This window comes from Schistocerca piceifrons, chromosome 8, assembly GCF_021461385.2.
Source record: "Schistocerca piceifrons isolate TAMUIC-IGC-003096 chromosome 8, iqSchPice1.1, whole genome shotgun sequence".
Lineage (NCBI taxonomy): Eukaryota > Metazoa > Arthropoda > Insecta > Orthoptera > Acrididae > Schistocerca > Schistocerca piceifrons.
Genome location: NC_060145.1, coordinates 51,971,721 through 51,989,101, shown reverse-complemented (window position 1 = coordinate 51,989,101; position 17,381 = coordinate 51,971,721). Strand labels below are relative to the sequence as shown.

The 17,381-nt window shown below is 41.1% G+C and overlaps 1 protein-coding gene across 1 annotated transcript in view; it reads left to right on the top strand.

The window, feature by feature from the left end:
• The window catches only part of LOC124712070 (arginine and glutamate-rich protein 1-like), a 187,749-nt gene extending 172,388 nt beyond the window's left edge, over window positions 1-15,361 (top strand). Inside the window, exons 2-3 of the mRNA XM_047242364.1 lie at window positions 14,361-14,395; window positions 14,878-15,361. Of these exons, the coding sequence (XP_047098320.1) occupies window positions 14,361-14,395; window positions 14,878-15,346 (504 nt within the window). The 3' untranslated portion in view covers window positions 15,347-15,361. The remainder of the gene's footprint in view (window positions 1-14,360; window positions 14,396-14,877) is intronic.
• Window positions 15,362-17,381: the final 2,020 nt, after the last annotated feature.

The window sequence follows — 17,381 nt, the reverse complement described above, 5'->3', positions numbered from 1 at the left end:
CTGGTAGAGATTACGGTATTGGTGGGCCACCAGAGGTGCAGACCCACTGCAGTCCTTGTAGAAATAATGGCATGGTGGGTCATCATAGATGCAGACCCACTGTAGTCCTTGTAGAGATAATGGTACTGGTGGGTCATCAAAGATGCAGACCCACTGTAGTCCTTGGAGAGATAGCCAGCAGCCATCTGTTGTGACTGTGCAGGTGCACAATCACCGTTAAAGAGTCTTGCGGATAATATAGCAAGTCCATAAACCACCACTTGTGCACTCACAAAGTTTTTGAAATTGTCCTTAGAACCAGCAATGCTGTTATCCAGTCCCTTGCTGAATCATTAACACACGTGCAAACACTATCAGTCCCTACTTCTCACATATTGTCCATATACTATGACCAACAGAAACGTGTGCAGTGAAATGTAACTAACAAGTTAATAATATCATGAACTGGTGACAATTACAATTTTATAACATACGAATACAATAACAAAGGTACAAAACACATCATTAAAAACATAATAATACAGATAACGTTTGTAGTAATAGGGGCTTTACAAAAGAATAGAAATAAACATATACATCAGTGTTACAGGAATTATGACATAAGTAAATACATAAAAGATCAGAATAACTTTTGAAACATCAAATTTACACATGAGCATTAAAACAAAACAGAATTAATAATGTCTAACATCTTTACAAAGTAAATAACATATTATTAACGCAAATTATATTTGAGGATAACAGTATTCCTCATCATAGTTCATGTAGCTGAGTATGAGAAAAATTCTACAACGAAAGTCTGATGAGGTAAACATATAAAGACAGGAAGAACATATATACACAAGGGTACCCAAACACATAGTGGGATAACACAAAAGGAAAGGAGAGGGTTTGTTTCATTGCAGTATTTTGCAAACAAAACTTTCTTTGCTTCTTGGAGATCTCCCTTCATTCATCATTATTCCCAAAAGTCCTATCTAAGCCTGCCTTCTGTATTTCGTTCACATCCTCTGTCAAAAATAGTTTTTCTCTCTGCTTTCTGTATTCTGTTCACATCCTCTGTCAATAATAGTTTTTCTCCACTGTACAGTATCCTTTTTATTTTGCCAGACCATTTTCTGATAGCTTCTCAATGCATTTCTTATAAATTTATAATAGTTAGTTTCTTATATAGTCTCCTCTTAAGCCAACTTAAATCTACTGAGCTCAGATGCTAAACTAAGGGACGAGGCAATGCAGCAGCACATAACAAATTAACACAAACAGCAATGCAAAAAAATGGAAAATTGCAAAGCAAGCTACAGTAAATATAAATTACCAAGCAATGCAACATTACAACTAATATGAGCCAACGTACAGTAACAAGAAAAATAAGTCAGTAGTAAAACTAGCTTAACAGAGTAACACAATTTAAAATTCAGTAGCACTGTGCCTGGCAAACAGCAGCAGCAAATATAAAAAATATAAAACTTATATCTATACATGACAAAGCTCAAGCAGAAAAAATATTACAGCAAAAACGACAATGCAGATAAGGGAAATGTATATTCACATCTTAATATCTATGTAATTAAAGTGGTGCACCACAACAACTGATTGTAAAAAGAAATATTACCATGTACTTGAAAAGAAAATTATGTGTTACTGTTACTAGTTCCTTCTTATTGTTCTTTCCTTTCCAAGTGCTCCTTTTTTAAAGAATGTGGATCATCAAATAATTATTTAATAGATCTGTTGACAGAAAGTGTTCACATTAGCAAATGCATTTCATTTTATAAAAGCAATGCTGCAACACAGCTGGAAACCAGATATCAAATGAAATAAGCAATTACGCAAACCAAAGCATAAAAACATCATTCAATAGCTATGTGGCATTTCGTAAGTCAGTAGCTCTCAATTCTCGTAGAAAGACACTTGTCATTATCAGGTTTGCATATGTAAGAATATTTCCGAGGATAATGGCCTCCCCTTTTTTTTTGTTCTACCTGTGCCGCTGAAAAGGGCTCGCAATAATGGTTTTTTCTCCAGGCGTCTGACACAGCTGGGTGCCCGCGACGCATTACGTGCAGGTGGTCACTTAACTTTCGTACAGAAATATTTACGACAGCAGTTTCTGCTACCGTTGCAGTCTCATATAAAAATATTTCACAGGTCAAGAATTAGCGTTGCAAATCTGTAGAAACAAAATCCTATAAATATAAGTGTCCAAAAAAAATATTCGTCAGCATTGTGATACAGTCACACATTTCATAACTCTTAAAGTACGTTTCTTGGTTTCCAACATCCTTTTCATAAATCATAGTCCCTAAACACTACTCATTATTCCTTACCTCATTATACATATACATATTCGTCGACACTTCTTCAATATTTCATCGTGAGAAATACATAGCATAATAAACATTCCTCAACAACATAATACACATCGTCGTCGTAATAATAACATCATAAAACTTCAGTCAAATCTCAAAATCGTCGTAACTTCCTCCAATAATTTCTAAGCCTAAAAAGAATTCTCTGCTCATTTAAATAGTGTCATCTACCTCAAACGTACTTTAAAAATCATGATCTCATACCAAATACATCATTCAAAGCTCTCATAGTATCACAATGGTTCCGAAAAATATGAACAGTTTACAAAGTACAGACAAAATACAGTTTCATAAGTGTGAAGATATCCAACTGTGTAATTGCGTAAACATGTGTCACTGATGTAGTAAAATAAATGTTTGTCTCTCTCAGTTAAATGATCAGATAGCTGTGTAATTTGTGTGTTAGAGAAATATGGTACCGATGTGTAAAGTTGTATAAGCAAATACCATATTAGCTAGGGTTCCTTGTGCTTGCCAAACACAAAGTAGGCGTGTACCCCCCTGAGGATTAATGTAATTATACCCTCAGGTGTTACAGATTACACCAATGGAATGAAATATATCACGGAAAACTTTCTTTGTAATTCAAAAATCTTTAAAAATAAGTGTTTTAAGTATAAAATTGATCACTCAAATACGTGTCCTGTAGCGCTAAATGTGCGTCTTGTTGCAACATAATCTCTGTGGAAGTGTCGTAGTTATAGTCCTCCGAAAGCTAAGTTCTGCAGAAGTCAATGTACTTACCTCATGATACACAAAAGTGAAACGCTTTGAGTATAAATGTCTTAGTTATTACGCTTATTGCCGTGATGAGGAAAGTACTGTGCTGTAACGTATTGTTGTGCTACGGAAAAGGCAGTCTCATTGTAGCTATACCACAAAAGTTACTACTAGAACCTGTTTTACTTTCCAGAATAAAACAGAAAACTGTGCAGGTATAAATCAGAAACACTGCAAAAGCAACATTGTAAATTTTCACTCATTAGTAGCGTCGCAATAAAACCGTGTAGTTGTCACATAAACTAACCACTGTGTCGTCTGGTATCTCACAGAAAGTACTTTAAACCCAGAATGTATTTTCAAGTAAACCAAAATGTTGCATTAAAATCTCATTAGCAGTACCAGTATAGGTTCTAAGTATGTAAGCCTGATAGTCGTTACGTAATCGTGCAACTAACAAACAAGAATGTACAAATACAACACTGTGTCGTCTGTTCACTATAACAATGCATTCGTAATTTCTGTTTAAATAAGTTCTCTTGGTTCTTGACTGGATATTTCACTTCAAACATAGTTGTATGTTAACAGTTTCTTAAGTCTGACACAGCATACTAGTAATGTGAAGCGAAAAATTTTATGGCAAAGACTAAGTTAAAAAGCAGATTATCTTTCAATAAATGGTTTTACATGTGAAATGTGGTGTAAACCTTTACTCTTCCTAGTACGCAGAGTTTCAACTTCAAAGCAATTATCATGTTGTATACATCGGTAAAGAATGCTAAAATTTTTCTCAAGGCTAGCGTCTTATGTTATTTTTCTTGGAGCCAGCGGGCGCACGCGGCTGCCTGCTGTGCGAGTCATTGTCTGTCTCTTTGTTGGCGCGCGCCGTTATTGGGATTAGGAGACCTAACTTCTACAAATTCATTCTGACGAGAAGGCCCTGCCCTGTTTGAATCCCGCCAGTTCTGATGCAATTCAGGTCTGTCGTTACGAATATATCGTCTGTCGTCATGTCGGTAGATTCCGTAGTTTCTTCCTTGTCCGTCACGTGGTGGAGAATTTCTCCCTGAATCGTAACTGCGCGCTGGACCGTTGCGTCTGAAATTATTCTGTCTCCCTTGATAATAACAGTTCTGGTTACCATATTGTCTGTTTCTATGGTTATCTCTGTCATATTCATTTCTACGGAAATGCGATCTTTCTCTGTAACTATTATTCTGCCAGCGGTTGTCATAAGGGTGGTGTCTGTTTTGGTCACGATTTGTGTTGTGAGAATAGCCTTGTCGTGTCCAGTTATTACTTCTGTCGTCACGGAATTGTGACGGATGTGACCTGTAGTGATTGTTTTCCCGGTTTCGCGTTCCGCGATTGTCAGTGTCAATTTCTAATTCTTGTAAAAGTCCCTGAAATGCTTCAATGTCGTCTTTGCAACGTCCTGCCAAAATAATATGTCGTAAATGTTTAGGCAGTTTGATTAAGCAAATGCGGATGAGTTCTGAGGGGCTGTATGGGTTTGAAAGATACTGATTCTTATGCAACATGTCTTCAAAATATTTGACAAGACTGGAAAATTCAGATTGTTCAAAGTGTTTCATCATCATGATGCTATGTTTTACACGGTCTTGTGTGGCTTGAGACCAATATGCTGAGAGGAAGGCATGGTAAAACTCTCCTTCACTGTGGCAATCGTGAATTACCGATCGCATTCTTACAGCTGGTTCATTCTCCAAGTAGCCACACATAAATTCTAATCTGTGTTCTAATGACCAGTTGGGAGGAAAACAATGAGAGAATTGATGGAGCCACGCTTGTGGATGAATGTCGTTGGCAGAATTCTTAAATGTTTTGAATTTACGTGTAGTAATGAACAGCTTATAGTCAAAGTCATCATGTCGGCGAGTCGCATATCAGACATTGTTACGTCGTTTCGGCGGTTCCATTTCAAAATTCGGTGCACCTTGCCAATTTCTTTCATAACTTTCGAAGTGTCCTGTGTTATTATTTTGTGGTTGTTCCGTATTTCTAAGTCCCTCTTCCCGTATTGGAGCGCGAGTGGCCTCTGAAATACGTAATTCTTGTATTACCTGTGTCAGCTGATCTTGTACTTCCCGGATTTCTCTTTGATGTTGCGTATCAATTTCATTCAGATTTTGTTTCAGTTTCCTAATTTGTTCGCTCTCTTCTGTGTCATTAAAGACTACCGGTTTTGCGTCATTCAGATTATCATCTACCTTCGTAGATAAATTATTTAGCTGATCCGAAAGTTCAACTACTTTCTCTGATAATGAACACATTTCCTGAGTGTGTTTTTCTGAACCAAGCTTCAGAGTGTCCATTTGTGTTGAAATCGAAACTACTGTGTCCTTTAAGTTTTCCTGAGTTTTTGCAAGTTGTGTAACCGAATCCGTAGATGCAACTGAGTCAATTTTAGCCCACAAGGTCTCATGATTTTCATGAACAATGGTTTGCAGTTCTTTTATGGCTGCTTCGTGATTCTGTAATGCATTTTCATGCAGCGAAAAAATAGGTTGAAAATGCTCACAAATTTGTGTTTTTACGTCATTACACACTTTCTGACATTTCGATTCAATGTTATGTAACTCAGCAGTTAAGTCCTCACGTGTTTGTTCGAGAGTTTGTTCCAATGAGTCTAACTTTTGAAGCTTTTGCTGTGTTTGTCTCTGATTTTGTTCCATTGTGTGTAACTGTTGCTGTGTTTGTTTCTGATTTTGTTCAAGCGTTGTGTCTAACTTTTGTAGCCTTTGTCCCATTTGTTGCATTAACTGTAATAACAATGCACTGGTGTCTGAAACATGTTCCTCAGTGCTTTTCGGCAGTGAATTTGCACCGGCAACATTCACATTTTGACAAGCGGAAAACGTGTCTTGACTCATTTGAGAAAACCGTGAGGACGCAAAACCTGAATCTACAGTGTTTGCAAAATTGTGTCCTATCATTTCGGATTCCTGAGGCGAGCTGTTGCCGACCGATCGATCGATAATGCTTCCCTGTTCACTACCTGTTTCACTGCCTACGCCATTGTTTGACGCCCGCTCCATTTCCCTATGCACAGTTACCAAATTACTACTTTGAATATTAGTTAATTCATTACATGGTGGGGCCAACACACTGCTTTCGTCTTCACTGTCATTTCTCAGTTTACTTTGGAGCCGAGTGTTACGTTTTTCACACGCCATTATTGTCACAATATTTCACACGATAACACAGAAAAGCACAATTTGAAGAGCAAAAATAGGGGAATACATTAACATAGCACTGAAAATAATATCTAGTTAATTACCAGCGCAGCTGCGAAATACTTGGTGCAAATCTACATGCATGCCACAACTGTTTTACTGTACAACAATGAAAAACTACAACTACAAAGGAAATTCTCTCTATGATTACGCGCTATCAATAAACAAAATCTACACTAATTACACAAACTACAAGAAAAAAATCAGAAGATTCCAGTGAGGTATCCCAGGCTAAGGGTCGACATATGAAACGTCCCCTTTTTAACAATAATACAAGACTGTCCTTTACCTGACACACAATATTTTGTTAGCGCAACGCAATCTGACTTTCAAAAAAATCCCTACGAAAGAATGGCCCTGACTAACATTAAACTATACCTTTCACAAATCACTTACCTCACAAAAATCTTCGCTGCTCAAGCTAGTGCAATACAGCGAGCGCCACTACTGCCAGCTAAATAAAAGATTCAAACTATGGAAGGCACTAACTACTGATAGGGATAGTTAGCAAATGAAAGATATTAATAGAGAACAAACAATGTATTTACCTTGATATCATCATATATAAATATAGCAGTTCATGACAAATTTCAAAACTCCGCCATCTCTCTCCCCACATCCACCACTGCTGGCGGCTCACCTCCAACTGCGCAACGCTACGCGCTGTTCACAGCCAGCTGCCTAACACTACAATAGCGAGTATTACAACAATGCAAAGCAGCCACAGACTGCACCTGGCACAGCCAGTGATTTTCATACAGAGGTGGCGTTACCAATAAAAAAACCTAAACAGCCTACTTACATAGAGAAAACATGAACAGCCTACTTACAACAATCATATTGGCCTCACTCTGTTACAGATATTCTTGGCGACGGTATTACATTTTTACAGGGCCAGAAACCATGCCATGATAATACTATCACCAATGCAGCATACGAGGTCCATAAATACTGCTCTTAAGCTCGTCTGGCCTTAAAACTTCAAGAATATGAGCCACTATGATCCGCTCCTACTAGCGAGATGTTAACCACAGACTCCTTACCTGCCACAAAGGACGAGTTGCCACTTGCGCGCCAACCACACCTTTCCCATTCTGCCAGGCTACTTCCGTAGCTACAGGGCTTCCCCACATCTTTTACACTCAACGCTACGTTCCCTAACGATGGACCAAGTCATTTACGGTACATTACATAACAATAATTCCAGTGGTTATTTAAATCCAAAAGCATAGTTTAAACAACATCGTTCAAAAATTCACATAACTGAGATATGTAGACATAGCGAAACATTTGCCGTGGCAGATACAACACTTTACATTAGCAATATTACAAATTGACATAGAACAATAGATACAGATACAAAACAGGTCGAAAACAGGAGTTACACACTGAGCATTTCTGAAGGCGGTACTCGGGTTGTAAGCCTTCTGTTTTTCACGCCTAAACAGTCTCAGCCTTCTTTGTATCTATGTAGTAACGGGTGGACGCGGTCTAAAGTCAAACATACGTTCTAGCACTCTCGAAATTCTGTGTAGGGTGGGTTTCGCTATCACGTATTTCTTATTTGTAAATTTTTTGCATTCTACAAGGTTCTTAGGGATAAACAAATTATGTTACCCTATTGTAATTCATTCTAGTAGCATCCTGATAAATGTGATTTGCTTGATGTGCTAAACTGAAACGAAGTAAAGCCACAACCCCATACTTCGTTTTATAGAAATCCCTAAGTATAGTTTGTCAATGGCGGTGTCAGTTTAATCTTTTATAGCCTTGGTAATTCCATTGTGGGGAGAACATTACGCAGCCACACATACACACACCACATGTTATGCACAAGAGAGTTTACACAAATATTCCGTTGCGTAACTTTCATGTTGAGGGATGTGTAACATCTAATTCATTTAGATTTCGTGTGGGCTAAATAATGAATACACACAAACAGAACACTAGGAAGCTTACGCCGCTTGCTATAACCAAGAAACCCAAGTGGTGGCAAAACATTTAATAAATAATGGTCACACTGTGGACTACAGCGACGTGGAGATCTTAGCTTCCACTTCATCATTGATTGGAGATTCGTTTGATGGAACATTTGTTAAAACGGCCACTGGTTTTTAATTCGGAAGAGATGTGGAGTCCGGCTATGCTATAATTAAATCGCAAAGAAATCGCCACGATGATAAACGAGAAAATCATTCAGCTTTCTGAGTGCTTCCTGCACTTGTTACAGGCGGCTCGTCTGCAGCGTGTACCTCTACCGCTTTGCCGCCGGCCAGCATTTATTGCGTGGATTCGCTTGCACAGTGCCACTGCGGTGTGGTACGTAAAATTGCTCTTGGCACCATGTTACCATTCTCTGTGCCCATTCCTAGGTTGGCCAGAAGATACGCATCTGCATGGTTGAAACTTAACTGACGTACAGTACAATTGTGATAAACTTCCAGTATAATAGTGTGTAAGTGTGTATGTGTGTGTGTGTGTGTGTGTGTGTGTGTGTGTGTGTGTGTGTAAAATGGATGAGGCAGGTAAAAGTATTTACGTAACAATTTTCGTGTAGACGTTGTAGGTCTCCATCGTGGAGTTTAGGCCATATATCGGGTATCCATATTTAGTTCAGGTCGAACATCGTGCTGCTCTGACACTAACATTTGCTGTAACGTGGACTGTTGCCAAAGCATAGAAGGAAATCTTAGCTCGACATTTGCTACCACGAAGTGTGTAATCTGTGGGTGATTTACTTTAAGAAACCTTTGGATTCGACCTTGCAAAATAATGGCAAGACATCAAATACATTAATTTACATTACCTTTGAACGATAAAGATTTTACAAGTAGTTACTACATATTTTGTATGCAGGTGGAACAGTGCCCCTTTGCTGAGAATGTTCGACAGTCACCTCCTGGGACTGGTCACATTTCTCGTTCCTATCTGTGTGGTTTCCTATAAATGACTCTCTCTAGAGTACTAGTGAGGAAAATACGAACGATTGCGATGACAACTGTATAAAAAATATTGTCTTCTTGCCACTGACTGACCTTCTGACATTCTTGTCGTTAAAACCACTTTCTTCAGTCATTGGCTGTTCGTTTCACCCGTGTAATAGTCATATACACTATGTGATCAAAAGTAACCGGACACCTCCAAAAACATACGTTTAACAGGCTAGGCCCATTGTGCTGCCACCTACTGAAAGGTACTCAATATCAGCGACCTCAGTAGTCATTACACATCTTGAGAGAGCAGATTGGAGCACTCCCCGGAACTCAGTGACTGAACTCAGTGACTTCGAACGTGGACAGCTGATTGGGTGTCACTTGTGTCATACGTCTTTACGAGAGACTTTCACACTACACGAGTACACTCTTTCCGATGTGATGGTGAAGTGGAAACGTGAAGGGACACGTACAGCACAAAAGCGTACAGGCCGACCTCGGCTGTTGAATGGCAGAGTCCGCTGACAGTTTAAGAGGTCCATAATGTGAAATAGGCAGACAACTATCCAGACAATAACACAGGAGTCCGCCCCTGGTAGCTGAGTGGTCAGCGCGACGGAATGTCAAACCTAACGGCCCGGGTGCGATCCCCGGCTGGGTCGGAGATTTTCTCCGCTGAGGGTCTGTGTGTTGTGTTGTCCTTATCATCATCATTTCATCCTCATCGACACGGAAATCGCCGAAATGGCGTCAACTCGGAAGACTAGCACCAGGCGAGCGGTCGACCCGTCGGGAGGCCCTAGCCACACGGCATTTCCTGTCATACAGGAATTCCAAATTGCATCAGTATCCACTGAAACTACTATGACGGTTAGCGGAAGGTGGAAAAACTTGGATTTCATGGTCGAGCGGCTGCTCATAAGCCACACATCACGTCGGTAAATGCCAAACGACGCCTCGCTTGGTGGAAGGAGCGTAAACATTGGACGAGTGAATAGTGGAAAAACGTTGTGTGGAGTGACGAATCACGGTACAAATGTGGCGATCCATGGTAGGGTGTGGTGTGGGTCTGGTGAAAGCCCGGTGAGCGTCATCTGCCAGCGTGTGTAGCGCCAACAGCAAAATTCGGAGGCAGTGGTGTTATGGTGTGGTCGTGTTTATCATGGACCCCTTGTTGTTTTGCATGGCACTATCATATCACAGGCCTACATTGATGTTTCAAGCACCTTCTTGCTTCCCGCTGTTGGAGAGCAATTCGGGGATGGCGATTGAATCGTTCAACAAGTTCAAGCACCTGCTAATAATGCATGGATTGTGGCAGAGTGGTTGCACGTTTGGGATGTTTTGGAGCGCCGACTTCGTGTCAGGCCTCACCGACCGACATCGATATCTTTGCTCAGTGCAAGAATGGGCTGCCATTCCCCAAGAAACCTTCCAGCAGCCAATTGCCTGCGAGAGAGAAAGCTGTCATCAAGGCTAAGGGTAGGCCAACATCATACTGAATTCCATCATTACCGATGGAGGGCGCAATGAACTTGTAAGTCATTTTGAACCAGGTGTCCGGGTACTTTCGATCACATAGTGTTCCTATTCTCGACGCCTTCAAACACATATAGGCGGTCCCTCCCTTTCCCAGAACTTTCCTATCAAGAATGTTAATGGTAGAAGTGTTGTATCTGATGGTATATGAAACAAATTTCCTTCAATAAACTTTTCTCTTCGTTGTCTTGCCTTAAAATTTCTAGGTTTATTCTTTTTTCTGCCCAGCTCATTCTTACCATCCGCGTGTCAACAGCTTCAATTCCTTTCCTATTCACCCCCGTCCAAATTTCACTTCCGTAGAACAGTGTACTCCATAAAAGTAACCGAGCGAGGTGGCGCAGTGGTTAAACACTGGACTCGCATTCGGGAGGACGACGGTTCAATCCCGCGTCCGGCCATCCTGATTTAGGTTTTCCGTGATTTCCCTAAATCGCTCCAGGCAAATGCCGGGATGGTTCCTTTCAAAGGGCACGGCCGACTTCCTTCCCCGTCCTTCCCTAATCCGATGAGACCGATGACTTCGCCGTCTGGTCTCCTTCCCCGAAACAACCAACCAACCAACCATCCATAAAAGTAATTTTGCAAACCATTTTCATATGTTTTCTGGTTAAAATGTTTTTATTAGTCTTAGATGACTGTTTTGCCAGTGGAATAATTCACTTCCGCCAAGCGCTGTGAGTCCTCCGTGATTGTACTACCGAGATAAGAAAATTCATTCACCTGATCAGTTCCGAATGAACTTTTATATTGGTTTTAACTTCTCCCGACTTTTTTCCGTGCTAGAAATAATTTCGTTATCCGTTTGTCCACATTCAGTTTACGTGGTTTAAGAGTGTTCGATAGGTAGCATTATATTCATTTGTTTTTCAGGGTATGCAACTATTGCATCGTCATCGGCAAATATTATAGAATGAATTGTTTCACCACTGGCTTTCATTCCGTCTTCTCTTTCGTGATATGAATAGCTTTCTCACACATTAAGTAACGGAGTTAGGGGACATCCTCGTCTAGCTCCTTTTCTAGTCCTGGGCCCTTCGTCTGCCTCAATGATGTTTGTATTTGTGGTCTGATTCTGATAGAGTTGATCAATTATCCTTCTGTCGTTTGAGTCCAGTTCTACTTTCTTTGCTGTTCTAAAGAGTATTTCCCAATTCATGATGTCAGAATCCTTTTCTCAGTCAATATAGGAGCAGATGACTGGTACTTCGACGGTTTTGTGCATCAAATGTAGCACAGTGTGTAATTTGCCCAATGAAAAATAACTCCGCGCTGAGACACCGAGGTCAATACAATGCTGGCCGGGGACCGTATCAGCCTCTCCAGTGTGGCTTGATGTGGATGAGGTATGGAGGAGCCTGTGATCAGTGCACCGCTTTCCTTGCGGCTGTCGGCTTTTTAATTGTAGGAACTGTACATATTGTTCCAGTCTTCCGCAGAAGGAACAGTACCTATCAGTACTGGGAACCGAACCAGACAGACAGTCAGACAAGCTGATAGGTAATCTACAGAGGCGTCCACAACATTTATAGTGTTAAACGTATCATGCATCACTACTCTCACTGGAACAGCTCACATCCGAGAAGAGTATGCTAACCCACTCTTCGTTGGTCCTGACCTTATACTCTTGGCATCATCGCGAACGGTGCATCCGATGTACTGGTGTCAACGGAACGGAGCATACTGGTCGTAGGGTAAAGACACCACCCCTATGCTACTGCCATGCCACTGTGGAACGTAAGAGTCTCTGCCTGGCAGTTTTGTTATACTGTTATATGTTGTCGCAACTGCGCCCGTTGTTTGACATGCCTTTCTTCTGGCCTTTTGCAGAATGTAGCGGTCATCTGCTGTTGTATTTGACCGCATTCGGTCACCTGCTGTCACGTAGGCAATAGTGACTGTGGGCCAGAAAGCTCCTCATGCACTTACTTGGTGTCAGATGTACCAAACTCCTTGGGCTACACTCGTCTCACTTCGTCCTCCTTCCAGTTTCCTCATAATACTTAGCCATATTAAGTCACGCAGTTGTGGTCTCCGGACCATGTTGTAATGAAGAACACCCACACAGATCACTGTAAATGCTTGCTGGCTGACACATATTGTCCTTTCTCGTTCTTCAACAGACTCGCGTTGCAGCTCCATTTGATGCTACAGTCGTGCTGACCTCACAAAAAGTGACGTTGAGTTACCTTATCTATCTCTGTCAGAAGAATGAATTTGACTAGTGACCACTTGGGATCAAAGTCGTAATCAGGTTGAGTTTAAATTCCAAATGTTCTCATTTGTTGAGAGATGTATTCGATGAGCTCGTCGAACTACCTGGCGGGACGTGGACCCAAGAAGTAGACTGGCTCACTCTCCAGTTCGAGTTAAATTGACTTTCAATTTCGCTGCGCTGTCATCGGGCAGTGCAATCGACATCAGAACGTTTCTTGAGTTCGGACCTAATTCTGCTAGGTGACAGGTGCACTAAAATGTGCAGCAGAGGACAAGACCCTTTGCCCCTCCACTGCGCTCTCTTTATGCGGGATTGGGACTACAGTATCGCCTCGCAGCATACTGCAGCAGTGCAGGCAGCACCTCTGACTGTTGTACCTCGTAGAACCTCTGTACCCTGTGGTAGCAATGGCTTTCATTAGGCTACGATGAAAGAAGTAATATGTTTCTTGACATCTTGTGAAAATCTCGCTCTCAGAGCATTGTAAGGCTCCCCGCAGTCTCTGTTACTGCAGTTTGTTGAGCATTTCTGTGAATCTCTCACGTTAAACAAATCTGTAACAAACTGCTTATCGCTTCTTTGAATTTCTCCTGTAATTTCAGACGTTCCAGTATTCAGTACTTCAATACTAAATATTGCTGGCATGTGAGTGAACTTCACTTTTTCTGGATCTCGTAGATCGATTTATGTGGCCGTTCATTTTAAATCACTTCGGACAGTATTTCCTAGATACGCGAAGGTTGTGACTAAACCCAGTCACTGATCATCGCTAGTGTAGAGCTGGTAAGATCATTTAGTTAAGCTGCAGTAGATGAAAAGACAGGTACGAAAATGAAAGATAAGAGAAGGAGTACATGAAGTCCAATAATGATAACCTGCAGCGTGGTAACGGGTGGGTGACCGTTACCCTCGTACGAGGACCAAAAGTCGACAAAGTTGCAGGGCTCGGAAGTTTTAACAGTGGTGACATCACATACCGGACATTTCACGACGCAGAAGTCTACAATAGAGACATGGGTAAATCATATCACCTGCCGTCAATGCCTTTCGTTCTCAGGACCAGCAATCATCATAAAATAAATGAGTCCGAATCTGTGTCAGTGTGGGTTAAAAGTGCTGACAATTGTAAACGAATTAAACTCGTCGGTGACCTTGCCAATTATTATAGAAATTAAATAAAAACTCTCCCTTCCCTATCTTCTAGTGATATGGGGAGATACAGATATGGACGAAACACTAGGGACAGGAACCATACCGTTTGAGAAGCCTGTTGGTTCTTCGAGTTACCTGGAAAACATTTTTCATTGGAACACTATCTTAGAGAAGGAGGTATCAAACAGTACAAACGGCACGAAGATGCATGTTTGCAACGAATAATTTACCACTGAACTAAAATCGGAACATAAAAACTCCATATTTACAAAATAACTATGCCACCGTTTTTTAGATGTGAAGCTCGGACATGGACGAGGAAGAATAAGCAGAGGAAAATTATTAATTGAAGGTGAAATGTTCTTGGTTGATAGGCTACGTCATGATCCTCTTCAATTTTTTATTCTCAGGCCGTCGGTGTCTAGACTCCTATGCTGGGATCTTCTTCAGGATCTTCCGGTGTCCCCAGTTGTCTGCACGCTTTCTACGACCAGGCTCACGTTCACTTATAAAAGGCAGTTGTCCTGCACCCATTCTGAAGAAGTGGGGTTATTCAGCGAAATCTCTCTGCCACCGTTGTCACTGGACAGATAGCGAAATAGTCGGAGCCAAAGAGGAGGAATGTTTACAAAGACATTATTGTCTTCCGTAACAACCTAGAACATTTTACCGTCAGTGAAAATGACGACGAAGTCGCGTGACAGAAGCTCTCACAGCAAACACAGTGAAAAGACAAGGGAAAGAAGCAACAAATCAAGGAAAAGGTCACCTTCTGGATCATCAAGCTGCAGTTCAGATGCTTCAGACGACGTACCAAGAACTGGTGCGCACTCTAGGAAAAGAAGTTACCATGATCGGAAAATGGATGAAGTTGAAAGACTGGCGGAGATGGAAAGACAGAGGAGACAAAGGGAGCTAGAACAAAAGATGGTGGAGGAAGAAACTGCAAAACGAATTGAAGAGCAAGTAAAGAAGAGGGTTGAGGAGGAATTGGAAAAACGAAAAGAGGAAATTGAGGCAGAAGTACTCAGGAGAGTTGAGGCAGCTAAGAAAATAATGGAAAAGCAAATGATGGAAGAAATGGAAAGACGGCGAGAACTACAGCTGGAAGAGGAAAGGAGGAAAGAGTTTGTGATTGAAGAAGTGGAACGATGACAAGATTTTTCTGCTCTTGTTTCTCAGTATAATATGGACAAAGTTCCAGTGCCACAGACATGCAATTAAAAAAAAAGATAGAGAGAGTGAAAAAGTATTTACACTTTTTGTGTTTTTCTTTTTGTAGTTTGCTTATATTTGGATATTTGAACTTCACTGAATTAAATATGAAATGGATTAAAAACAAAATAAATGCATGTAAACTTAAAAAAAAAGATTAATTTTTGAAACAGTGTCTTAACAAAGCCTTTTAAAATAGAGTTTGAGCATGGAGGTTTTGAATTAAAAGAACAACGGAGGTATACTTTCACTGTACAATGAGCCGTATGGGATTACACTGGTAAGAAGTAAGAAAATTAAGGCTCTGGGATATTTTCTTACAAGTGAAGAAGGAATGGTAAAATAATGCTATAAAGAAAGCCACAGAAAGAAGATATTCGTCAGTAGACCGAAGAACAGGTAACAAGACGAAGTCAGACAAACCTGTGCATGTCAGGGAAACATAAAAGGAAGTGAACAAGCAATCAGACCACAAAGCAATTTGATTTTTGTAATTTTACTGTTTATGGCATGTGAAGCTCAGAACTGAAATAACAATCTCCCATACCTGGTCGATGCAACTCTCTAAAATTCCCTAGAAAATCGACTATGAAGTTTTCCGTGCGTCCTTATACCCTGAAGCGAGGTCTATTTTTCGACAGACTGTGTTGCTCCACGGGAGGGGGGGGGGGGGGGGGGGGCTCTTGGGTTCTGTTCCCAACCAATGCAATTTTTGAGCAAAATTGCATGTTTCATGAACATTTCCATGAAGCAGGAAATACATAAAGAAGTAATAAAAAACATATGCAATCACTGGATCGATGGAGTCACTCTTGTTTCGGTTATTTTTTTACGTTTTTATTCCGTTCATTTAGAGTAAACACGTCATTTAAATAAAAAATTATCAAATATTTTCTAATTGAGACGTATATGTATAATTTTTATGAAGAATACACTGCTGCTTATTTCTAATTATATATTGCATATAAAAATCCAGTTTTCATTGCCAATAAACACTGATGAGTCGGAAAATTAAGATCACCGACCTACTGTCAATATAAACCGTCCAGGTGATGACAGCATCATCTGCCGAGGAATGAATGCTAGTCGGACACACGCACGGTACGTGTAGTTTTGGTGAGAGTGCTGTCCGTGTTGAGAATGGGGAAGGCGCGCCATCTATGCAGACTGTGATGGCCCGGAGGCTCGGCTCCATCGTTTCGGAAACTGTACGACTTGTCGGGTGTTCGAAGAGTGCTGCGGTGAGTGTCTTCAACACGTGTCGAAACCAAGGTGATATGTCGTCCAGACGTATTGACGTTGGGTAGCCCCATCTCGTTACAGATGTCGGACGTCGTAGGCAGGATAGACTGCCAAAACAAGACAGGTGGCGAACTGTGGCGAAACTAAGATCGGACTTAAATGCTAGGTAGTTTATAGGTTTTTCTGAATATATAGTGTACCGAACACCCCTAACGATGGGCCTCCGCAGCCGACGACCAATGAATGTGCCTTTGTTAACACCACGACAGCGGCAATTACATCCGAAATGGGCATGTGACCATCGGTACTGGACGTTGGCGCTTTGGTAAAGTATTGCATGGTCTGATGAATCGCGGTACCTTCTTCATCATGTCGATGGGAGGGTGCGGATCTGTCATCTTCAGCTCTTTGACAACTGTACTGCGGGACGTGACAAGCTGGTGGCGGCTCCATTATGCTCTGGGGAACATTCACGTGGGCATCCATGAATCCAAATGAGTTCGTACAAGGCACCACGACGGCCAAGGAGCATCGTACACTGGTTGCAGCCTACGTACACACTTTCATGACGAATATTTTTCCCGACGGCAGTGGAATTTTTCTACAAGAAAAAGCGGCATATCACAAGACTAGGAGTCTGATAGAGAAACACAGTAGCGAGTTCCAGTTGATTTACTCCCTCCCAACTCGCCAGATCTCAACCCGATCACACACATATGGGATGTGATTGAAC